The sequence below is a fragment of the Anoplopoma fimbria genome, chromosome 9 (assembly GCF_027596085.1).
Source record: "Anoplopoma fimbria isolate UVic2021 breed Golden Eagle Sablefish chromosome 9, Afim_UVic_2022, whole genome shotgun sequence".
Taxonomy (NCBI): domain Eukaryota; kingdom Metazoa; phylum Chordata; class Actinopteri; order Perciformes; family Anoplopomatidae; genus Anoplopoma; species Anoplopoma fimbria.
In genome coordinates this window covers 11,005,433-11,032,335 of record NC_072457.1, presented here as the reverse complement: position 1 = coordinate 11,032,335, position 26,903 = coordinate 11,005,433, and the positions used below count along the sequence as shown (strand labels likewise).

Genomic DNA, 26,903 nt, shown 5'->3' with positions numbered 1-26,903 from the left:
TTCGGACACGCTGTCCTCAAACCCTCCAGCGGCATTACCAGCATCGGTCTGTGCACGCTGGTCTGACTGGGAGGAGGTGGGATCTGCTTTACTGGTGCTGCTGGGCTTAGCGAGCGTTCTACGTTCTACGTGCGAGCCGTGCATGTTGCCAACGACGGACGTGTTTTTTTCCAGAGGAAATCATTTACTACGAGAACCCCCACCCCACCACTCCACTCCACCCACCACCCCACCCTTCCCTTCTCGGGATCCCTCCTCTCCCCTCGCCCACGACATACATTCACCCGCCACCACCTTCTTTATTTATTTTTATTTTTTATTTCTCAACCTCTGCTTCCCACTCAGACTCAGCGAGGTTTCCCGTTGACCACAGTCACCATCGTCACCATCCCGGGCAGCGGGGGCGGGGGAGGCTGTGTGATGAGGTCGCCCTGCAGCTGGGCTTTGGTTACGCTACGATAAGGCGGTTTTTGGGGTTGCTAGGACACTCTCTTCGCTTTTCAGTTTTGGGGTCAACTTGTCGCTCATCAGAGCCTTCTAGCACCCTGGGTGTGTGAAGACAAAACCCCGCAGAGGAACACAGCTCCTACTGGGACCGAGGGGACTGCCGGTGAGTGGATGGTGCTCTTCTTTATACCCCCCCCCCCCCCCCCCCTTTATCGTTAGCGGCTAACGTTGGCTGTGTCGGGTCTAACGTTCTACGCTGACGGTTGGCTGTGTCGGGTCTAACGTTCTACGCTGACGGTTGGCTGTGTCGGGTCTAACGTTCTACGCTGACGGTTGGCTGTGTCGGGTCTAACGTTCTACGCTGACGGTTGGCTGTGTCGGGTCTAACGTTCTACGCTGACGGTTGGCTGTGTCGGGTCTAACGTTCTACGCTGACGGTTGGCTGTGTCGGATGCGTCGAACTTGTCCGTTAATGCTGCGAGCTCGCTAGCCTACGCCCAGCTGTCGCCTGTCCCATAATAAACAATAACAGCAGCTGATTGGCTGAGATATTAAGACGCATTGATGTAACACATGTAAAGTGGGATTTTTTTTTTATTATTCTTTTTAAAAGTAGGCTCTCATAGCGCCAAGTGACTGGATTAAAAACAGTCACCTCAGCTCAATGATGCCTCTATCACTGTGACAATCGCTCCTGTCTCCTTCATAACTGTGTCTGTGCTAAACAGCAGTCATCAGGGTTTAAACCTAATTAAACATAAACGCCTTTTCTTTTTCTTTTTTAAGCCGAGCAGTGATGACCTCTGTGGAAACGCATGGTAGAGAAACTGTAGGGCTTTCCCCCGTGTTTCCGTCAACACTGACAGCATTGTGCGGGGCTGCAACACGCTCTCTCCTCTGTGGGTGTAGCTGGCAGCACTGCTGGTATGAGACTGTGCAGGTTAATGTGAATGCCGGCATGCACTCGTTTGTAAAAAAAATAAAAATTGTTATTATGCTCTCCAATATGATAGAAAGCTGCATGAGAGATGCAAGCAGGGGTATTTAAATCTGAACTATGCATGGCTGATACTGGCAGAAATCAGGTTCATTTTGCTTGCATGACTGCTTACTGTGGAAGCAGCTGTCAAGTAGGCTACCCAGAGACAATTGTTCAATGTTAATAGTGACTGGTGACAGGGTATATTAAATCACAATGTTTAACAACACACTTTTAGCCTTCCTCCACCATTTAAAGGTCCAGGGATTGTGTCATGCGTTGTACAGATTGCAAAGCTCTCTGAGGCAAATGTATTATGTATGGTTTTGTTGAAGGTATGTTGACTGGCTGACTGGAGTCTTGTAAGTCTTGCAAGTCTTGTAAGTCTTATAAGTCTTGTAAGCTATGCAGTTGACAATGCACTGCACAAAAAGTTCAAATTTGTTACATTTTCTACGCACTGACCTCTTGAGAGTGATAACATAGCCTTAAATACATGACTGTACACTATTGTGTCCAACGTAGAGTAGAAATAGATTTGCAGTCCTTCTGAATTTTAAGAAGCATGAAAGCATTATTTTTTACAAAAGTGAAGTTACAATATAGAGAGACTACATATTAACTCTGTTTGACATCTTGTACATCTTGTGTGACAAAAACAGATCTGAGCACTGCAGATCCTAATGCAGTGCTCTGTTTGGTGAGTCATTCAAAGTAGGTATTATTTTACAGTTGTTGCTTAGAAGAAATAAATATTTGAACACTTCTACACAATAATACAGAACACTTCATCATCTCCATCGTTTATTACTTTTTGCTTACATTTCTACTGCAAATCAAGCTTCAGGGATCTTTTGATTTACCGAGCAATATTAGTCACTTAGCATTTGCATAATTATAATATTTCTTCCCTAGAGGTTAAAGGAGCTGTATTTAATATTCTAAACATTAATATAGCAGTGACCAACTATTTGCCATCAAAATATATAGTGGAGTAATGTCTACCTGAGGAGAGAATGAAGCCTATCTCCCTCTATATGTGTGTTAAGCGGAGAGCCCTCCCTCCATTTCCCCCTCTGGTAAAGACTATTAGCTCTGTCAGGACTTTCGCTGTAATTTTCACTGTAAGCGGTGTACGCACCATTAGCTATGAGCCGAGTGGTTTGCCACCGAAATGTTAAGAGACGTTGAGAGGCAATCGAAATGCTCCCAATTTCTTTTCTTGCAGCACGGTGCTGGTCGTAGTTGTGATCGGTATTGAGATGGCTTCTGTAGAGGGTCTTTAGATAATCTTAGAAACATGGAGGTCAGCCATGTGTGTGTTCACACTCAATAGTACCAAATATAAAAATATATTAAGATGACTTTGACGACGGATACCTTGGTAACACCACAATACAAAGCCATGCTGTCTGTGTGTTAAAACCAGTAACCAGTTGTGTCATTTTCCTGTTTAGAGAAAATGAGCATAACTTACATAGTGTAACTTCAACTCAGATTGAAAACAAAAGTTAAATAGTCAAATACCACATTACATAACTGATTTTAGTCAGACTTGTGTCTCCTTAAACATTTAGAGCCATTCCAACACGTTCAAAAGACACATTGCTGCAGCATTTGAGAAGTGGGTGATCAGGATTCCTCCTCCAGACTCCTTCAGCTGATGCAGTGCTCACATATAATGATTGTACAATTTGAAAATTAGTAGGAAAGAACCTAAGGTGATTTTATTCTACATTACACAATATCGCATTTAGCTCCTACCTTCTTATTGGTGGCTAAATGTAGCTTGTTGAATTCTTTGTCAAACCATAACAAACCAAAATATCTTTAAAACTAAACTCTAATATTGTTTGACATTAAAGGCTGCATCCTTCATGCAGCTAGACTCTTGAGTCGAGCATGTCATCCGCAGCAGGCCTTTACAGACAGCGACTCACTTGCAGTTCACTTTTGCTGCAAGGGGGTCAAGCAATCAACCTTCTCCAAACAGGCACATGTTCAGAACGGGCGCGCCCTCTAACAAAAAACAGCAAACTCGGAAGCGCCACAGTTGGATCTGTAATTATGCTTCCTGGAGTTAAACAATCAGCCTGTTCCGAACAGGCAGGCGCTCCCAATGCCACCGTGGGTCGGGTACAGCATTAGCTAGTGGGAAACACACACAGATGTCAGCTTCCATTCAGAAGATGGGTATTGAATGAAGTACTCTAATGGTATTTATCCAACTATGTCACTTTAACAATACTGGTATTGGTACTTGCATTGTCACTTTTTAAAATGACATCCGGCTCTTATAATTTGTCATTCAGTATGCGTTATGTAGCCTACTGCACAGTGACACAACAATACAAGTAGGCTGAAAATGTATAAAATTCATATTGAATTGAATATGAGAACACAGCAGGTCCATTGGAAATGTGGTAAAATCTATTTAAAAGTATGTGGGGAACTGTAAAAGCCACCAAAGAGTCATGCATAAAGCCTGCATTGATGGTTGATCAATAAGTGACCTTCTTATGTGTTATTCTGATGCAGAGCAGTAAGTGGCAACATTTTGACATGTTTTTTATTTATTACTTTTATGTGTTATTCTTTAGTTTCATCCACTCATAATAATAATTGTTGTTGATCTTGGCCTCAAGCACAAGGCGCTTGTCCAACTCAAACACATTTCTCAATTTCACTGACTAAAGTAATGCAACACTGAAATTGAAAATAGGTTCCCTGAGGAGGAATACAAAGTAGGTGTCCACTAGAAAATAAACAATAAAATATTTAAGATTTAATCATTGTTTGTGAACTTGACACTTTTGCATGCTTTGTTTACTCTCAAACTATTTGTTTATTTCCTGCAAGTCAGTAGCTGATAACCCCAAGAAGTGATATAATTTATAATGGGTTCAGGTTGTTTTCATGTTTCAGCATGACTTACTCACCCTCACATGACTACAGGTTTTATTAATAGTACATGTGATGCGACCCTGCACACTGCAGACCAAGGGTCTTGTTTCTCTTAAGTAGGTAGCTGTGAAAACACATTGCTTAGATTAGGCTTGATACAATTTGAATATTATCTTGTAAAGTGATACTATTTGGAGGAGAAAGTTTTCAAACAAATTGACTCAACACTTTTGATTTAAGTGTGTGTGTGTGTGTGTGTGTGTGCGTGCGTGCGTGTGTGTGTGTGTGTGTGTGTCACTGTCTGCTAAACAATCTTAGAAAAAAGTCTAAAAGTGTTCCAAACATATATTAAAATGGTGTCAAATGGCTAAAGTTAATGAGGGTATAAAAAAAGAAAAATGTGGCACTGGATACGAGGAGACAAGAGTGCTATGAGACAGCTGTGTGTGTCAGTTCCTCTTGTTTGTGTCAGCTTGTGTTACAATCAGAGTCCGATGTGGAAGGGTGGGCTTTAAGGGGAGGGAGGGAGAGCAAAAGAGCAAATATAGTAAAGGTCATGTTTTGATTTTGATTTAGGTCCGATTTAGACAATTTCAGTTCATGATTGAACCACTTCTTTCCCAATCAAATCATGAGAGGTTTGTCTTTCAATTACTTTACATTCTCAGACACTATTCTAGGGATTAATGACATGTCACAAAATTACAGATGCTTGTTAAGTTAATTGATTCATCATACAAATATTTGTCTGCCCACAGCCTCACAAATGAAAATGTCCTTTTTCAAAGCTTTATATCACAATTAATTGAATACTTATTTGGCAGTCGGTCAGTAAGCAACTATAAAACTTAGGGCTGGGGTAACTTTTGTTAATATTTATGATATTATCACTATTTAAATTAAATATAATATGGATAAAGTCTTTAATGAAGTAGATATGGATTGTCTTTAGTGTTAGTAGTAGGATAACTGGTAGTAGCTTAGCATAGACATAGAAGTTGTTTCAAATCTACAATTTGGTTTTGACTATATTTATAAAACGTGCCTTTAAGGCAGTAAAGTCAGATTGCATGTATGGAATGACCAGTCAATGATATGATAAACAACATAAATTACCGTCAGCAAACAAACAGCAGGTCACTGAGCATTTGTCGACCTAGAGAAGAAGCTTTTTAATGACTGCATTTGGTATAAAAATCATGATAACATGTACCGTATAATGTATGCCTGACACAGTTAGATTCATGCTTGTGAATATATAAGTGTTTGATGGTACATGGAGTGGCTTTGGATGTAAATCCAGTCATTGGAATTCTATGAGCAGCCAGCGTTAAGTTAACATTGTCAGCTCCACTCAAGTCCTGTGCCTCCCTCATCTCCATAGCTGGAGTTATAGTCACAGCGACCTACTTACTGTAGAGCTTTGTCCAACTTTGGAAAAACAAGCTTTTTGTAATGCATATTTTAGGGTTTGAAGTGGAATCACAGTTGGCTACTTTCATAAGTAATGGGTTGCATAATCGTTAATATTATCATCATCTTTCCTCTCAGGAAGCAACACTGCTGTAAACGTTAAACAGAGAAAGGAGTCTTTTAAAGCTTCCTACACCCCTCACTAACTGCTGTATCCTTGGCTTGTATTTTATATGCCTTGTAATGATCTATTTTTTCTCTCCTTCCCAGCTGGATGATTTAACTAGCCACTCTTGTCATAAAACATTTCAACTAGGAGCAATAAGGTTTTCATGGACAGTCAGATATGTGAATGGCCAGTGCCCAACAACCTCCCCCACTCAAATTGCTGAAAACTGTGTGTGCAAGTTCAGTATCACCTGAATGTGGGCCTTTCATTTACTACAGCCAGCACATTTTGAAGAGCCTTTTTGCCTCTGAGGCCCGGGTGTTTGTTGCTGCCCTTTAGCATATTAAGTTTCAGATGTGCAAATCTCATGGCCGGCTGCGGCTGCTAGTGGAAATTTCCACTGTTCATTCGGACAGCATCTTGTGAATGTGACTTTGTGGGCTGATCCCAAGAAACTACTGAACAGAGCTGAGGTTTTGCGGTTGGTAATTTGATATTTGATAATATGAGTAAACCAGGAAATAAAAAAAAAAATGTTTTAAATATATATAGTAAATAACTGATTTGGAGAGGGCATTTTGGAAATATTACAGAGGACAAGGGTACAATTTATTAACCTGGTTTGGTAATGTATTTGAATACATTTTCCTTGGAAAAAAACACGATGACGGTATTACTCAACAGCTTCCTGAAACTTATTTCATCACATGACAAATATGTGTAATATCATGGGTCCAAGGTCCACGTGATGTGTCTACTCACTAATGGTTCAGCCTCTATTGATCATGAGTACAGTATAGAAGAGGGCTTTGGAGGTTGATGGGTGGAGCACTGCTGTGTTCATTATGTTTCATTAAGCTCTACATTCATCTTATTGTATGATGAATTAGTTACGTAATGTCTGAGCAAGGACAAGGGCAGTGTTCTTCAGTCAGATGTTCAAGAATGATCTTGGGTTGTCTGAAAACATCAGAGTTCACAGGGTTTTGTTTGGGAAGGATGAGTCAAAAAAACTACCAATATGTAATCGTCTTACATGGAGTGAAAGGTCATAAGAACATATCAGTTTCACAATGCTGTAGAAACACTTCTGCTAACTACTCCTCACTACTCATCATCATTATTATGTAACTGTGATGTGTGTTTGGGCTGTAATGTATTTTCTATTTTTTTGAAGGTAGTCTGCATTCTGATTTGAGATGGCATGGGCTAAAATAACACCATTTTGTGACCAAATTTCATAGATGACTCATTGGCCAAGTGGAAAAAGATTCTTCAAGAGATGTTTATGCTTGTAGTCGTGGTTAATAATTACTTTTGTCTAAAAGTGAAACTATTTCAGCCAACAGGGTTACAGCGGTGTTAGGGAGTTATGTTATTGTCAGATGAAGCAAGGAGTTCCCACACATGAGGAACAGCTGCTCATTGAATGACTGACTGTATTCAAGGGAAGATTCACTGAAAAAAACAAAAAACTGTCAGTTGAAATTCCCCCCGACCTCAAAACACTCAACCTTGTATGCTTCCCAATCTCTGCTAGCGGAATGGCCTGTTTTAAGTTTATAAAAAGGGAGTATAGTGTCAAATATCTGAAGGATGAGTGATTATCATGTGTATTGAGTGCCCGCCCTCACTGACTTAATTTTTTTTCTTCTGTTTTCTGGATACTTATGTGCAGGCTTCTTTGTGATGATTTAAAGCAGTGTCCTTGTGGATTCATGCGAGTACGGCTACCTTTCTTGTCCAAAATGTTAACATTGAAGCATACATTTTGGATCATGCAGGGTCTCTCAATAACTAGTCTGTTGCATCATAGTTTACTCAGGAGCTCAAAACAAGTGTCACAAAATGTCCTTATCTTCTGACATGATAATAAGTGGGCTTGTAGTGGTGATAAGTGGGCACATAAAAACAAAAGTTCTGTGGCCAGACACAACTACAACAGGTAGGAGTAAATATGTTTTTATGTTTTTATAATTACATTTCAAGGCTAAACTGTTAACTTCTTAGCTTTCTCCCTTGGGTTGTTGACATTCCCCCTCATTTCTTCTCTTTCTCAGTCTTCCATATCACAGAAGGTTGAAAGTGTATATATTTTTTCTGTTCCATCGTACCACAGGAAACTGTGGTCAATGACTGTGAAAAAAGTGATTTGCCCACTCATGCTCATATCCTATGAACATAATGTGTTGTGCGTGGTATTGTTGATGGTTATGAAACAGGATGAGGCCATGTGAAAATATCTGAGTGAGAAGGCAGTTGGTGCAAATCACATCTGCCCTTTCCAATCAGAAGACGCTGTTTATTGCCAAGTCACCATATATCTCTCTGAGTGCTTGGTCTTAGTGTTTGGTCTCTAGTATATTGTTCTCTATGTGAGATGGGTTCACAATAACATTGCATTTTGTTGTTGTGCAGTAGAGAAAGCTTTGTCTGTGCTGCCTCGCTGTACATTCACATTTTTTGTACATTTTTATACCCAGTGATGCGTGAAAGTTTGGCTTTGGTCCCGAGTGGGCCCTTCAGTTTTAAAAAGGGAGAGGGACAACAAGTTATTTTTAGATACACAGGAAGCTATTTAGTAAGAGGAGGCAGTGCAAGTGCTAAACCTAGACTATTGCTGGTTTTTAATGTCATGGCAGATGTTTGCATTTTTAAAAAGTTTGACTGCAACATTTGTTAAAATTCATGGAAGGTCCAGATGGCTGATAAAATGAAAGCCGGCAGAATAGCTTCAATGAGCCTTGGCATTGACTACACGTCTGTTGAACTCTACTTTAAATTTCTCCAGAAGGTATTTCCCCTTTTAGTATTTTGATGACAGTGATCACTGTCAAACACATTGGTTTAAAACTTTCATACTCATTTATCCATTCGATCATCTTTTATTTGCACTTATTATGTTTCTCCACTGGCTCATTTAGGTTTTCCCTTAAAGATGCTTAATTCATAATGCAGAGCACTATTATAGCAGAATTATTTGCTATGTAAAGATATAGTGGAGTAATGGCGTCCTGAGTATAGAATGAAGTCACACATAATTCTCATAAATACAAGGTGAGATGTTGAAGGGTTTATAAATTTGAAAATAAATATCTGTAGATTAAAAAAAAGGATGAATCACAAACACATGGCAGATTAAAATAATCAAGTCGTATTTTGGTCTGGAACCAGACTCACCTTGTATCTTTTGAAATGCAAATGTTTCCATGAAAGATAAATGTCAGTATCTGTGTGTGCACTCTTTCAAAGCAGCGGAAATGGCTTTACTAGATTACAAAACATGTCTGGTGTTACAGGAAAGGAGAAGACTACTGTCCCTTTCTTCACATTCCTTAATGCTGTCTTTACTATCAGAAATGTCCACCACTATCGGAACCGTGTAGGAGAAAACTAAGTGCAGCCTAAGCTGACGAGTCACTGGAGGTGCATGTTAGCTCTGGTGGTGAGCCACAGCTCACCAAAGCCGATCTGCTAACAAAAATGTGCTAAAAATATCCCGGTGGCTTCAGGAGCTGCAGATGAAAACTGAATTGGCCATGGAAATAATCAGATATTGGCAAAAAGTGAATTAGTTTTTATTTTGATTTGGACTGAAATCCATGTTGTCAGTATTTTATAAATTAAACTTTGGGGTATCAATAATTATTCATAATCATACTATTGACTGGAGTTATTTTCACCCACTCATTCGAAGCCACACTCTTACTTAATTATCTACTGTTTAGGATTGATTGTCGATGTGTTGCTCTCAAATTTCTCCAGAGGGGTTTGTTTGTGTGTGTGGAAAGCATGTGGCTCCACAGCATGTCTATGTGTTCAGATGAGCAGGGGGAGGTTGTAGTGGCTGTTTAAAGAGACAGTCAGAGAGTGAAGCAAGGCTTGAGTTTGACATGGAGCCTTTATGAACGAGGCAAGTAAGGGCTCTGATCCAAAAAAGTCAACCGGAGGCAGCCCACTGACATGGCTCTTAAGGACAAGTTATGTCACTTCTCAAGGGCCTGTGTTACAGAGATGTAGACTTTTCTGCTCTTCAGCATGAAGGCACCACTTGGGTATGTGTGTGCTACATATGTGTGGGTCTACACAAAAATAATAAGATATGATGTAGTTGTTAGTCTTGCAATAAACCAGTCCTTTTTTAAACTAGACGAGGAGAAGGCAGCTTTTAGGTAAATGTAGTAGTGTGCAAAGAAGGCTAGTAATGTAATGTTGTTATTTTTTCTTTGTCTATATCTCCAGAGGTGCTTGTAGTTGGTGTGAAAGGATCACGGAACACTGCCGCATGTTTGTGTGTTCATAAAAGCAAAGGGGTTGTCTGGGCTGTGTTTGGAAGGGAAAGACGGAGAGAGGAGCAGGGCTTAAGTTTGGCATGGAGCCTTGAGCTAAGGACGTCATTGCATGATTTGTCTTCCGCTGATTTAATTGTCGAAAAACAGAGAGAAAGACAGGCGGCGAAATCAACAGCTAAAATGCCTCCCGCTGTTATATATAAAATATGAAATGAATTGGTCCACCCTTATGGGCGCGGCCTATTGAACTTTATAACAGTTGGGTTCCTCTATGAAATCAGTGCCATTGTTTAACTATCTATGTAATGTAATTATAAGAACGAGATGATGGTTGATGGCCTTAACAGATCCTACAAAACTTTCCACTGTCCAGAGGCGAGTAGAGGAATGAAGCTCTCGGTGTTTAGTGAAAGGGAGGGGCACAAGACTGGGTTCCCAAAGGAGCCAAAGTTATTCCTGTTCTCTCCTCCTCCTCTCCGGGTAGGAGTAGCCACGTCTAGCTATGTCCCTTAGGTATATTGAGTAAGAGCACTTGACCAATACATCCTTGTTTGTTTGCCTTGGCTTTTATGAATCCAAAGAAATGTTCCAAGTATGCAAAAACAATGTTGTCAAATAAATGTTAAAGCATTCTATTTTAAATAATTAAAGGAAAACAAAGAAAGAGAGCTGTAAATTACTGTAGGAACAAAGCTTGAGCTGTCTGTTACCTATCGATGTAAATGAGAATATAATGTTCCCTATAGTGTCACAGGAAGGTTTCTGGTTGCCCTTTATTACATATTGCGCCATAGCCCTGTTGATTTTGAGGTTTTGGCGTATAGCCAATTTAAGCTAATGTCAAATGTAATACGCATAAGCTAATTCTATTTATTTAGTCTGTGAGTGAAGGATAATCAGGGCTATACCGCACCCTTTGCTTAAGGGTATCTTTTTTTTTTGCTTCATGTTGTGACAGGTTGCTGGTTGAAAAATATATTATGGTTTGTAAAAACGGAAATGCCATTAGTAGTAGATTAGTATGTCAAACTCAAAAAACCTAAAAAAGTTAAAAAAAAAAACATGTTTTTGGAATAATGCCAACAATGATCTGGCATCCAAAACATTTTTGGCACCTACAGTTACAGAAGTGAAAATGGTGTACAGGCTGAAAATAAACCAAACCCTGAAATGTGTTCCTGTAATACTGAAAGTAAAACTAAGGTCAAAGTAAAACTAAATTACCCTCAGTTCCAGTTTCACTTTGTATCATATAATACTTTGTCAATATTGGTTCATGTTTTTTTTCTCTCTCCATCCAGAATATCCATGAGCTCCGATTTCCCTCACTACAATTTCAGGATGCCAAATATAGGGTTCCAGAATCTTCCCCTCAATATCTACATTGTGGTGTTTGGGACAGCCATCTTTGTCTTCATCCTCAGCCTCCTCTTCTGCTGCTACTTAATAAGGTAACACACATGCACCTGTTAGCTTTGGATCTGACTTTTCTTAGAATTCTAATTGTGTTTGATGTGTGAGTTTGTGGCAGCACAGAGTCATACAAGTCCTTGGGTAGGCAACATTGTCTACTCACTGGGTGAAACAAATCATTAATATGGTGGTATGTGTAAAACAAGTCTGATATTAATTAACCTTGTGGACTGCATTATCCTGCTCTTGCTCTGCCAAGATCAAAAACACGAATTTGCATTAATCTATTTAAATAAATACATATTTAGGCTACCAGGGTTCTTATTTTCAAACCAGTCCAAGTGATGTTATCCTGATGTTTCTTAATGTAAAGGCTTATAACTAATGGAAACTTTATGTCTAGTGATCTAAGAAAGTAAAAACACTGCCTTAAAGGTCAGTGTTAAACTTGTCTGCACCATAGATTTGTAATGGTCATGACATCTATGCAAAACAGTTAAATAAAATATTGAATAATCAAGTAGTTTCTATTCAGAAAACGGTATGGCATTGTCACAATGGCTTTTGGTTGAGGTTGATTTAAATTATTATTATTTATTTTTTCCCTTTTTAGAAATGTGTTTTTTGTATGTGTCTTGCTAATAGTTGTTTCACAAAAGGGCAAAATGTTTCAACAGCACAGTTTGGAGAAGGTCGCTATAATACTACAATTGGTGACTTTAGGATTTGAATTGGTAGCAAAAAACAGTAATACTATGCTGAGATCAACAGCTTATTATGATCATGGCACTTGGCGTCAAAGAAACTAGTTCTGTTTATTTTTTCTAAGAGCCAATTAACATCCTAAATGTCCCCCCCATATTCCTTTAATTAAATTAACATTTGGCTATTCATTAAATAAGCATTTGGTTGTTTAAAGCTCTTGTTTGTAACCATTAACATTAATCTTGTTAAATCTCCCTTTTAAGCAATTAGTCTTGAGTGTAATCCAGTAATTATTTCCCATAAAGGGAAAGTGGAGGGTGTTTCTATTCATTCCCTTGCCCCTCTTTTTAAAACCACTGGTTTAATTGTCCTGGCAGCCGTTGCTGCGGGGGTTTCCTCCTGCCAACAACTAACTGATCAGAAATAATGTCCAGCATTTTTTATCTGAGACAGTGAGAAGCAGCAGTTCCCAACAAAATTCACCCCTCTCCACCCTGCCATATCCTATCTTGCAGGGCGAATGGTAAGTAGGTTAACTACTACTGTGTTCCTACAATTCTTCCTTTAACTGTGAAAAGACACTTTATGACTTTGATGCAGTACCATGATTCAACACTGAAAGTCAATGTTGCCAGATTTAGTCACAAAAAGCAAAGAGAGCGTTTTTTGCTCCATAAAGAGCGTCTAAAGATGCAGTCTCCCAAAGGAATGGCCACAAATGATATGCACCATCATGCATGATGAATGTACAATTTAATGCCTCCTTACGGCTACACTTTAAGAAAATCCTTCTCTTACAAATTGACCAAAGCTTTACTTTAACCTCATAGGTTGTCACAAAGCATATATCCTATGGTCGTCATTTCTCGTTTAGAGGAGAATGATGGGACCAAGGAATGAAGTTTAGAGATGACATGTGATAGGTCATTATTTCAACAGACAAACACTCACACAGAGTTAAATATGCAGTATGCATTACAAGGATTGACAAGTATTTCCTGAGTATGTGGTCTTTCGAAAAAGTAAGAGACAGGAGGTCTTGAAAGCTTATTTCATGAGCATGGCATAAATGTTTATGAATGTGCAATTTAAATAAACGGATATCGTTGTAACAGCAAGTTTGTAACAGTTTAGTGCTTATGAATGTTCAGTGAAGTGACACACCTCAAGGTAGACCACACCATTTGAACTTTCTTCACTATAATGATGGCTGTCACACATATTTTACATTTTGAGAAGCACATTGACTGCAGGCAAATAATGGTAATGATACCTTGTGAGAGGAAGGTCAATTTGGACACCTGTTTCTAATTTTCCAGGTGGTTAATCTTCCCCACTTTGACATTGCAGTTAAGGGCCATTGAGCAACCCCCATCAGTCACCCACAAGCCCCTCACCCATGACCAATTGTCCCCTACCCTTGGGAGTCTCTGCACCTTTTCCTGCTGACCTCTTTCAAAATGTCAGTTTCTCTCCTAGACTGTGCTGCTTGTTTTACAGATCCCTCTCACTCTGCTGCGAGAGGTTAAGGTTACTTGTAATGGAGGTAAATCTTACAAACCTATGAATTTCTCCTATCTCTCTTGTTTTTGTCCCCTTTTTCTAAATATTTTTATTCTAATTCTCAGTACCTAGATTATTTTATTATCCAGTGCCTTTTCTCTACTCTTTTTGTTTTGAGTTGTTTTGCTTTTTGCTCATTTACAAGAGCAATGTTTATTAAGAGTTACACAAAGAGTTTGATACAAACCTTAAACGTTGGTTGTATCTGTGGATACTATCCTTTTTAACTATTATGCAAGAGTGCCTCAACAACCTGCAATAATGCTTTTAATGTCTGATCCAATGTATTTTGGGTGATATTGTGAGTTGATATTTTACTTAAAGTCCAGTCTAAGGCCTAAGGTCTTCTAAGAATGTTATCTGCTTTTTGCACTCCTTTCTGTAATTGGTTAATTCAGTCGAAATTTATTTACATATGCCTTAGGCAGAATCATATCCTCTTTGACACTCATGCAAAACGTGCACAACCCAAACATTTTTATCTCAAGATAAAAACCTTCTCTGAAAAACTGCTCTGCCTTTGTTTGTCTTTTTCCTATTGAGATATATCATGTATAAAATCTACAACCAGTTTGTATTTGACAAATTATTATTATTCTCTATGGATTGAGAATTGCTTTTTATGCCCATTTGGTACCACAGTGATACATTAAAATACTAAGTGTCAGAAGGCAAGTGTTTATAAGGAAATTACATCCATGTTTGTAATTTTTCTCTCTTCACAGGATTGTATGACTTCTTTCTCTTTATTTAACGTAGTCAGTTGAAGGACGCTTACTAATCAAACAGATGTTTTGTCTTTGCGTCTCCCCAGGTTACGGCACCAGGCGCACAAAGAGCTATATGCATACAAACAAGTAAGCACTCCAGTGACCCACACACACACACACACACACACACACACACACACACACACACACACACACACACACACACACACACACACACACACACACACACACACACACAATCTACCACACATGCACACACACACATACACACACACACACAAAATGTTTTTGCCAACTCTACTGGCAGCTGCAGGTATTTCAAGGGTTAAAATAGATTTGGCCCGTTTCAAAATATTTACAGGTTCTCAAAAAATTCTGCCCTTAAGCTGAAGGGAAGCAAGTGGCTCAGCTGGCAAATAAAAGGTTCACAGTTGCCTTGGACTGAGCATGCCAGCAAAGTGTAGCCTGCAAGCTAGTAAGATGGAATGATGGAGGCATAAACATGACTTTAATACCCTCCAATTATGTAATATAAGCTGAAAGAACACCCAAACATGTCACAACTACACACACTGGCATAGTATATTGGAAATTGTCTTATTACTACCTGCCAGCTAAAAACATTAATCGAGTGGATGAATTAGTCCAACTTCTCTGTGGGTTATTTAAGACTACCAAGCTCACATAGTGGACACACACACACACACACACACACACACACACACACACACACACACACACACACACACACACACACAAACTAGTAGTGCACATGCATTTCCTGAAAAACAGCAGCTATATTTTAGTAAATATTATCTCTTTGGCCCATTTCAGCCTGACTTTTTTTATTTATTTTTATTTTTATTACACATTCATTATAAGATGCTAAGTCTCTTATTGTATTTCCAGAGGAACTGCTTTCTATCATCACATTACAGTGTTATTGTCAACCAGTGACTAATCTTTTCTTTATCTCTTATTATGCCACTTAGGTCATTCAGAAGGAAAAAGTCAAAGAACTAAACTTGCATGAGGTAAGTGCTATTTTTTGTTGTTTGTAGCACCTCTATGCTACGCAAGCTATTGAACACTGAATATATACATATGCTGCTTGTGCTTTTATGAGAAAGAAATACCTACCTGGCTTTACAAGAACAGTGTTGATTACCATGTGGTGGTTCACTTTTATACTGTTATCTGTTTTTAGCTTCCATCTCTATCTTTTTAACCTGTTTTCACTGCAGAATCAGTTTAATATCCGGGATATATCCTCCAAACACATATTCTAGACACCTCTCTCTGTTTATCTTTGAAATCATTTATTATTTTTTCCCAAAAATAGATTGTTTTTATTCAGGGAGAGCAGTTAGTGACACTGTGGGCTCCATGATATCTCTGGCAGCTTCACGCAGCGGGGCGGGGCTTATTAAAGGGTCAATTTATGCAGTCATTATGAACACAAACATCCTCAGCTTCAATCGTAAATGGTACCAACTCTTGTTATATAATGTGTACAGGAGCAGACATATGCCATGTCAACATGTATCAGGACTAATTTGGGCTATCTGCACAGTTTTTGCCTAGTTTGGCAACAGTGATGACATACACATTGTTAGTTATTTACCATTCAGTGCCTTGACACACTGTCATGGGAAAACTAGCATCTTGTGGTTAAGTCATGAGTGATCTCCTTACCATTATTACGTAATGCTGTATGTCAGCTCAGTATGGTTGGAAAATTGCAAGCAGAAGTCAGTGAGTAAAGCAGTAGCATTGGCTTTGCAGCCAGTAACACTATCCCGTTAACACCGTAATGCAAATTAAATGCGAACAATATCATCTTGGTGTGTTCTTTGACACGTGGCTAAACACAGTTTCTTGTAATCAGTGTTGGAATTCCCCGCTGCTGGCCCATCAGGCCTCAGTCTTGTATTGTTTATTTTGTTAGAAACTAAAATAAAACATTAGAAGGTGTCATGTGAGTGAAGACTTACCAAGCTGCAAGGATAATAATAACACACACACACACACACACACACACACACACACACACACACACACACACACACACACACACACACACACACACACACACACACACACACACACACACACACACTAGCCTGGGTGGATGACCTAGTTTTAAAGGCTCCCACACCGAAAGATCCCCCTGGAGACATGATATTAGACTGAATTTCACAGATTAAATCTCAGTATTTGATGGAATATCTACCATAGGAGTGCTATTATGGGATCAGTTTACTGGTGAAGTCAGGTTATCTGATCAGTTATCTTTTTTTGTAGTATGACATTGACCCCTCTCTCCATTCAACTGTGCTATATGTTGTCTGAAGAAAAACCCCAAAAACTATGTAAAGGGTTCCTGACATACAATTGGAAAGAAATGCTGAATCAAAATTCATAGCGCAGCACCAACTAATTCCTTTTCAGCGTCTTTTTTTATCAATTGCAGTTACACACAAATGAACATGTGTGCTTACAGTCGCCATATTCAATGGGTGCTAAAACAACCTCCCCCAGGCCACTCATAACCAATTAAACCTATTGCTTTTAGAATGACAGTAGTACTCGAATGATTTTGATGCATTGTGGTTGAGTTTGTGGTGTGCCTCTTGCGTGTAATTAGTTTCTGTTTTACTAAGACAGCAAATCATTAAGTAACTGGCTGCTGGGACTAAGTTTTATAGTAATTAACTTTTATATTGGAGTGAAAATTAAGGGAGATAACGTGCACGTTTATCAGCGGGAATTATTTCAAATCTGTGAGCTAAAAAAAAGAATCAAAAGTAAATGTATTACACCTGAAAACAACTGTAGGCTGCAATTACACTAAACATTAAATAATTGTAATAATGTAAAATTTTCGGTATCTATTATTCTTACACATGTACATGTACTAAAAAAATTCTGTGATGTAAAATTACATCTAGAATATTGCTCATAATGATACATTAAACCACATTGTAAATGTGGTAATGAAACCCCGGAGTATGTAATGAACCACACTTACTTTAAACCCTCCCATTAGTTGTGCAATCCTCGTTTTAATGCATATACAAGAATCAACGAATTGCAGCACCTTTGAGGATTTTTCAAGGTTTTACCTGGCGAAGAGTCTTTTGCACTTTTTAGACAAGGTGCAACTATTTACGGTGGCCTTGTGTATCCAGTATATATTGTGAAAAGATGATGTTACCTAGGAGTAAAGTCTCCTACAGTGGCCTTTGTATACAGGCCTCAAATCATCTATGTTTCGGGATTTGCTTTGTAATGTTAGATAAACTAAAAGTTAGTCTATGTGTAGACATCGAAGATTCATTCCCATTCTCGTGAATACGATATCAGGAATGCCTGAAGGGAATTTCATTACATCTAGCACAATAATTCATATAGTGATTATGACAAATTGAAATGTCTAACGGGATAAAATTATGACGTTTTTACATTTTTGACAGACATGGATGTAAACTGTTAACCGCAACCAGTGGCCCATTCTAGTTTAATGAGCTTTCCCTGACTTGCAGGCACAAGTTTCATACATGATTTCTTGTTACAGATGTTTACAAAGTGTGTGGAAAGACAAAAATGAACGAGTAGTTGATGAAAAAGCAAATCTTCAGAGGTGGTTACCAAAGATTGAAAAACAAGGGTAACATGTTCTTGTCACTAAAGAGCCATAAAGAGAGGGCCGGTCCGAATAACCACTTAGGTTAACTAGTGCCCATTATGGCCACAAAAAGCTTTTGTTCTTCTCTTTTTTTCCACTAGCTTTTTTTTTTATTTTTTTTTTTACTTATTTTGGATCAAATCCCAGATCTGGTAATGATTTTCCATAAAATGAAGTACATGTGTTTTGCTTGAAATTCGTAACTAAAGCTCACAGGGTTTAGTCAGTTAATAGGGAGAAAGAGATTCTGTCAAAAGTTGGTGAAGGGTGCCAGATCTCAACTGTGAGTGTGACACCATAGACAAGGCACTGAAAGGAACAAAAACACAGATCTATTCAGAAATAAAGAGAGGAAAGCAGACATCTTAACAGAGAATTGATCTGTTTCCAAAAACCATCAGGAGAGAAGCTAAGAGCCCCCATGCTGTCCTTTTCATCCCTCCTTATCCATCCACCCCCATAATGTAGAGCTGAGAAAAAGAGAAACTGTGTGGCTAAAGGGGTAATAGTTGCAGCGTTAGACAGCCCAAAAAACAAAAAAAAGCCCAATTAAAACCCTCTTTTATGGAAATGTTGGATACATTTTTGTGATGGGAATCGGGTGAGGATTTTTTTCATCTTTGCAGCTTTTTTCCCAATTAGAAATGTCCAGTTACTTACGCGCTGTTACACTTCTCATTGCAACTCTAACATTGGTCTAGAAAGGGGATGAAGTCATCTATGTCCCACCTACATTATATGTGGTGTTGTCAGTCGCTATAACCAGTAGCTCTGGATTGTGACGGGAAAAGGAGATTGCATATATAAATTGCCAAAAGGAGTTTCCTTTGGCGTGCGTCTGGGCTTATCTGTGACGAGAACTGGGTGACGAGCTCTGACATTCAGAAACTGCTTGGAGGAGAAACTCTCTTTCTTTATTTGAAAGAGACAGAGTAGGTGGTTATTCCTGCTGATTTTGATCAGCGGGTATAACCACCTGAATGTCCATTATATATCCCAGTTCCCTCTAATTAGTTGAAGAGACACCAGGCAGACTAAGAACAAGCTGGAGAGATAACTGTTGTTGCCACTGTAACCTGGACCTAAAAACACAGGATGGATGGATGGATGATTGTGTTATAATGTTCTGATTCAACAGATTCTTGACAATTTATCTGGATGTGCAATGTGTTCAGTCTGAATGATACCCAGAATACACTGAAGAAAATGTACACAGAAAGCATGTTTCATCACTTATTTGCAGTAGAACAAAAATAAACCAGTAGTCAGTTGTTTAATAAATAAAAAATGATTCAATACACAACAAAAAGGAAGTTCATCAACACTCTTTCAGTGTTTGTCAACTGGCAAAGTCTGCTAAAAAAAATTCTCCAGAATTTGACAATTAGGCAACTGAAGAACATCTTCTTTACTTATTTTATCAGATTCACCGTTACACACAGCCAAAACAGTTAGCTACTACTAGCTGTTAGCATCGTGTCTGTAAAATTGCCATATGTGTGTGTAAAACAAAAAGACAAACAACTCCACGACTAGCATTATCACTACTATCTACCTGTTTTATGTGTTACGGCCAAAGCTAACAGCACTGGGATCATAGACCCATAGAGTTGAGTAGAATGTCATGAGCTAGATGACCAGTGAAAATATATCTGTTTTCTTTCAAAGGTAAAGTTTTAATATGCAAAAATGGTCCTGTTTGCTGTGATGTGGGTCCACTTTTATGGCTGTCTTTCAAATTTTCTTTCTAAATCACAAAACATGGAAACTTTGCAACTAAAGGAAGCCTGAACAAGTCCCCAATGTGAGTTAACATAGAGTTATATAACACAACACAGTTGGTCAGTTACTCCTCTACTACTGTTGTTTGTGCCATTTTTTTGCAGATGTTGGCCACAGTTGTCTTTTTCCATGAGTGCCTGACCTTGGTTGTTTTAATAGTTTGTTTCCAATCCACCACCACAAAATTCAGATTAAGGCTGGGAAAAAAAAAATTATTCAGTTGTTGCATTCCCCTCATGAGAAAAATATCTCTAACTTCGCCTCTCCCTTTCAGATTTGTGCAGTTTGCTTGGAGGAGTTCAAACAGAAAGACGAGCTGGGGATTTGTCCGTGCAAACATGCCTTTCATAGGAAGTAAGTATAAGGTTTTGTGTACATCCATGGACACAAACACACAAGTGCACCGGACAAAAGAAAAACGTGGATCGGTACAGATTTCCTGAACAAAGTAGTACATTTTCATGCAAATTTACCAGCTATTAGAAATGTTAATTTAGACACAGTGAGTAGATATATAAAAAAAACTAACATCTAAGAGACACAATTTTCAGAGACTAGAGTGAAGTTATTTTCGAGTCATTGCCTGGATGGACTGCATGTTGGTGACGACCATAACAAAAAGTTAATGATTGTATTGTACCTAAAACTAAAGCCAAGTGTTTATCAAGTGCAGAACCTCAAAGGACATGATGGATTGCTTTAGCCAACTTCATCCCCCACACCTCCCCCCCGTACCCTGACCATTTCAACTGAGTTGTTTATTTCAGCATGACACCTCCTTTGGCCTTGTTTTCCCCCCAGTTTCAGCAAGAGGATCACCCCTCACTGCATCCACTGTAAAAAAAAACAACTTTTTAGTGTGTGGCAAGTAAAGCTATGCTGTTTTATTGAGAAAACACACATTCCAAGCAGAGCGCAAACAGACATTCAGCAGTGAAGAGCATGCTATCTTGCCATTATTGATTAATCTTCCCATAATCTTTTTAATTATTGGATCATTAGTTTACTCTATAAATGTCAGAAAACTGTGAAAAATACAGATTAAATTAACCAAGGGGGCAAAGGCAAGGTCTTTAAAATACTTATTTTCTGGTCAACAGTCCAAACCCAGAGATATTAGATTAACAATGGCATAAAACAGACTAAAGTAGAAAGTCCTTACATTGGTAAAACTGTAACCAAACAATGTATTAAACTTTGGCTAGATCAATTTAATCAATTAATTCCAAGCTTGCTTCAGCTCCACATTAACTTACTCCTAGATCAGATAACGGTTTGGTGCCACTGTGATATGAAGTACCAGACTGGAAATTTAATAAAACTGTACATCCCCTGTCTTAGTCATTGACAGTGCTAGCACCACAGCTGGAGAGCAGAACAACAACAGCAACCTAATGTTTGACCTAACCCTTCACTGCTGTTCATCTGTATTAGAGCCAGACAGATTCTTTGAGTCAATACCAACATCAATATTAGAGTATAAACAATGTGATATACAATTATGATGTATGTTCATCTGTCAAAATAAAGATACACATGTGAAAGGTTCTCTTCAATTCAGTTTTGTCAGTCATGTACTATTAGAATGATAAATTTGTCAGTGCCTTCTGGTGGACAAATTGGGTAATGTCTGCACCTTTTATAAATCAACGCAAACATTCATTTGCCATTTCTTGGCTGCAGTTTCTTATTACTTATTGAAAAAAATATTTAAAATAAGCCAAATTAATCCTGAAACAATACTCACATATAACACGAATACATATGATGTGGGTGTGTGAATGGTTAGTTAGTCCGGAAGGGGAGATGGCACCTTGCCTGGTAGCCCCTGCCATCAATGTATCAGTGTAAGGGAATATGAGGTACTGTTTAAAGCGCTTAGAGTGTTTGGAAGACTAGAAAGGGGGCCTGTACAAGTACAAGTCCTTTTACCATTTACCATAAGCCTGACCAACGTTTAAGCAAATGCAAGTGTTGACACACAAATTGGTGTACTTTGTGTTCTTATAAAAGGCGAGTCAAGCTAACCCAAGTTTTTTTTCAAACCCCATCACGTACCTATGTTTTTTTGCCTTTGCTTTCTTCCAGGTGCCTCATTAAGTGGTTGGAGGTGAGGAAAGTGTGCCCGCTGTGCAACATGCCCGTCTTGCAGCTCGCCCAGCAGGCCGGCAGCACGGATGCTCCTGTGCCAACAGAGCGGCCTCTACCCGGCATCGAGAACCTGGTGTAGCAGACTGGAAGCCTCTCTTCTAGTACCCTACAGACACACACAAATACACATCCCATCACTCATACTCTCACCTGTACAGTTACACCTTTCGTATGAGTCTGTGGACAGAGATCGGAGAAACTGGGGTTCATGCGCAGAAACTCACAGCAAAAAATGAGAAAAAAAAAGAGAGAAGTGACTCTTCAGCCATCGTCACTTCTCTTATTGTTGCATTGGTTCACAAAAGGATTTCCTTATATCAGTTCTGACTGATAATCAACTTATTTTTTCTTTTCGCGGACAATGAAGAATAGTTGATCTTGAAGAAGTTTCCTTCTTGGCCAAGACGTGGTCGATAACTTTTTCTCAACCAAAGCACTTTTCTGGGGACACCAGCTTAAGACCGGGAGGAAAAAAAAACACACAAAAGCCAAGAACTACAGTACACTAAAATATAAATTGTTTAACTTTTTTTTAACAAGCACTTTACGAAAAGGCAAACCTTAATTGCTTGTGATCCTAGTAGCAAGGTTATGTTGTATATTGTATCATTAACTATTATTCTATGTACAGTACAAAGCCACATGGGCTTTGATTTTTACTAAGTAAACTTTGATTTGTAAAAAGAAAAAATATCTGAAAGGGACAACAGTAGATAAATGTCAGGAATTTCGGACAATGCTTTTATTTTAATTGAGCACACACATAAGAAATTAAGGTCAAAGCAGCCTTGAGACTTTGTCTGACTAAATGTGAAAGGTTTGAATGTGTTGAAACACAGAATTCTTCAAACTAAGCCTACAGAATGTTTTGCCTCACTGGTGGCCTGTTTGTCATTCATGTGACTGTTGTCGTTATACTTTGTTATTACTCTGTCAAAACGGGAAGGAACACATTTTTTTTTTTCATGAAATATACAGAGTAACATCCACCATATACGAGTGCAGGCTTTATCTTGTTAACCCAATACTCAGAAAAAACAATTCAGGATCTCTCCAAAAGGAAATCACAGTTTCAAAGTGACTGCTTCAACTACTGTGATCATTTAAACCAGTATTAGTGTGTTGATCCTGGTGCTTTATCTAAAAACTGTTTTACAGAACAAACACCAATAATAAGGCAATATTTAACAAAGATCTAAAACAGGTAACATAAATGTTCCAGTTTTATTTTATTATGCTGCATCACTTTATTTTATTAACGCTGCTCTGTGTGAATGTAACAGTGGCTTGCTTCAGATTAAGGCTGAGACACTTCAGAAAACAAAACAACAGATTTCCTTAAACTAGCATCACAAATCCTGCTAGAAAATGGTAGATAGCTCAATTTAGGAAGAGAGCAGGATGAAGCAGGCTTTTGCCTTCTTTACTGTTCAGCTCCTACTTAAAATGTTCTGCATACACAGTTGCAGTTACTTTTGCTTCCATCCAAGTACAGTATTGGTATATATTTTTTTTATTATTATAATTTCTGGGTACAGCTGCATAGAGTGAATGAGAAGTGTATTGACACCTGCATCAGAATTATGCCCTCAGCAGAAAATCAGCATATGTTTTGGTCAAGAAATACTCACTACTCTGTAAAATACCCACTACATGCACAAAGGGAGGGGCTTGAGCTGCCCCCAGCCAGAGAGTCAGTGGTCAGCAGATTGTAATGAAGCAGCATTTTCATTCATGCACACAAACACGCATACATAAAGGGTAGTTTTGCTTTTTGGCTGCAGTGTTCTGGTGCTTTCGCCTCTCTCCTTTTTTCTGTACGGTACAGGATGCTTTTTGTTTTGTGCTGCACATACACTAACTCTAAGCCCCGCCAGCTTTTGTGGTTATGTTTTTTGTCCTCATCCCTTTTTAGCTGCATTTGGTAAATGTGATTTGCTGATCTGAAAAGGGTAGCTAAAGAAAAAGATCTGCCTCAAGAGTGATGGACTAAAGATAAGTTGGAGATTTCCTTTAACCTGTGATATGTATTTTTAAATGACAGTACATTCTCACTGTAGCCACAGTACCTGATCCAAATGTAAACATAAGAACAGTCCCACCATAACAAAATGTAAACTAACGCAACAAAATACATTAGACATCAATTAGATCACATTTTTCAATGTGTTTGGCGCTATAAAAAGGTTTGTTTCCATGAGTTTTATGTTTACGAACATTACTGATGGAAAATAACCAACCATAAACAGGCTTATATTCTAGTTGGTTTAGAAACACAACAAAACGCAATTTCTATCCAACTCAAATCTCTTTTGGAATATACTTATAATAAAGCTTTAAAAAACATTGATTTTGCTTTCAAGAACACAAAATCGCTATTAGACTTTATTCTCCAACACCAAATTGAGTTTCACAGGTTCACATGGACGGTTTGCAAAGAGACAATGTGTTTCACCTTCTATGGCAGGAAAGCTTTGTTACCCTCCCTCTGTGGTTTGAATGTTTCATCTCTGCTGAATGTCTGCCCTCACCTCACATGGATGACCTTTGTGGTTGGGTCAGAGCATTCAGCAGGGTGAACATGACAACTGTTAGACGAGAGCAAAAGCAGGATTTCATTATCCTGTATGTAGCGTATTAGTCGGTGGTCCCATGCTCTTATCGAGGTCCAACCCTCCTACATTAATGCAGCGCACTGCCACAACTGATGAGAAAGTATTAAGCAACTCAGATTTAAAGAAACATAATGTCACATTAGCCTTATTTGAACAAAAACTGACACAATTACTAAAGCAATACAAGGGCTGTGTTAATTGGCATTTTCAAACCTACAGTTAATTAATGATTAACTTTGTGATCAGAGAATCATTTATATTGCCTGTTAGTGAAGAGGGAGCGACTTTATGTTGAAGAAAATAAGCTACATAAGCTTCAGTATGGTGTGTGTGATATACAGTATTTGGTACCTTTTTGCTTCTCAGTCTTTGGGTATGAAGACACTGTAACTGTTTAATTGCACTTGTATGTTACTGCAAATTTTAAAGTATGATAACCAACATTTTCCTTTAAGCCACTGTCCACCAAACCTTTCTATACAAACTATACATCAGTGAGTATTTCTGCCACCGTCCCTGAAAGACAACATATCTTGATGCTCAGTTATTCAAGTCTTAAAGTTTTGTTTTTTCCTTGAGTGTAAGATTCAAGACAGAAACACAAGAGGAGGAGATTAAATGTGAAACCAGGCTATTTTGCAAAGTCAAGTTGCCACTGATATCACCATTGTTAAATGTTTGTAGACAGTAGTAGGGTATTTATACATAAGGTGCACAAAAAAATGCTCCTTCATATAAACCAAATGGCAGCTGAACACTTCCTGCCATTTGGCCATCTTAAGTGTTGTGATTGTAAACACTTTTAGCCTTTCCACCAGAACTTCCCCGTTTTCTTCCTGTGTGCCGTCCTAATCCCACTGAAAACAAAGTGCCAACCAAACAAAATGAACTGTTATGAGTCAAAGCCCCAGCCAGTAAGAAAGAATGTTCTGATTTTTTAAATATAAAGAGGGAAGTCTTTTATGACATAATTGCCAAAAAGAATGGAAACTGAGCCAGCCATGAATATAATAATAAATGGCTTCCCGCCACTGAAATCATTGACGTCAGTGCTGCTTCTGAGTTATCTCCATTAAAAATAGACAAGACACAATCTGATGAAATACACAGTCGGGGACACCACTTCACATCAAATATTTACTGATACTCACAAGGCCATTTATATCATTATGCCTTCAGGGGACAATGTTTGATGGCAGACAATGCTGTGGAAGAATACGAAAAAACTCTACTGTTTTATTAAAAGAAATGTGGTACCAACATCCTGTATAGATGAAGGGTTTCGTTACATTTCCATGGTTGGTTTTAGCAGCCAGACTATTAGGGATTTTTAAACTCTATCACTGCCTCCCTAAAGTGAACTTTCCTCTTGTTCTTATGGTGTTATTTATTCCTCCGAGGCTCCTATAGCGCCCTTGTAACTTCCTCGCTCTTTGTCCAAACAAACCATGCTACCTTCACCAGTGTCCCCAGGCGACCCTCTCCTACCCACAAACCCCTTTTTTGTTAACACTGATTACGTTTGTGGACTCTCACAGACATTGTTTGTAAAACTAAGAATTCTGCAGCAGAATATTTTTGGAGACAATTTGCTGTACAGTATTTGTAAGCTCTATTTTTGTATATTGCTATTTTGGAGAAAATAATATGCATTTTTTTTTTTCTTTTATTGTTTTTGCTAATTTCATGTTTATTCAATTAAAGAAAATGTTGCATGTGACTGACTTGAAATGTAAATAAAATTCCAAGTTTTGGAAAGATTTTTGTGTCTTTTCTTGCAAATCGTCAAAATGTCTCCCATTAAAAAGAATCTACCCTGAATATGACCAGATATTATGTATGTATAAAATTATTTCCATCTCATACAAGTTACACCAATTATTTGCACTACATATTTATTCATGAATATTTTTAACTTTATTGAAAACTGACAGCTTGGAAGTTGTGCTGTTGACCAGCCTCATCCTTGATTAAAGAGTGTGTAATACTACCACCTTGTGGTTATACAGCAGTAGTCCATATTATCTGCAATACTTGTCTACATGATGACA

At 38.4% G+C, this 26,903-nt stretch overlaps 1 protein-coding gene across 1 annotated transcript; it reads left to right on the top strand.

Moving 5' to 3' along the window:
- Positions 1-357: 357 nt before the first annotated feature.
- rnf24 (ring finger protein 24) lies at positions 358-26,606 on the top strand. The gene is made up of 6 exons (XM_054603589.1): positions 358-610; positions 11,506-11,655; positions 14,700-14,742; positions 15,609-15,650; positions 20,361-20,440; positions 22,175-26,606. The coding sequence occupies exons 2-6, from the start codon at positions 11,513-11,515 to the stop codon at positions 22,314-22,316; spliced, it is 450 nt and encodes a 149-aa protein (XP_054459564.1). The 5' UTR covers positions 358-610; positions 11,506-11,512; the 3' UTR covers positions 22,317-26,606.
- Positions 26,607-26,903: the final 297 nt, after the last annotated feature.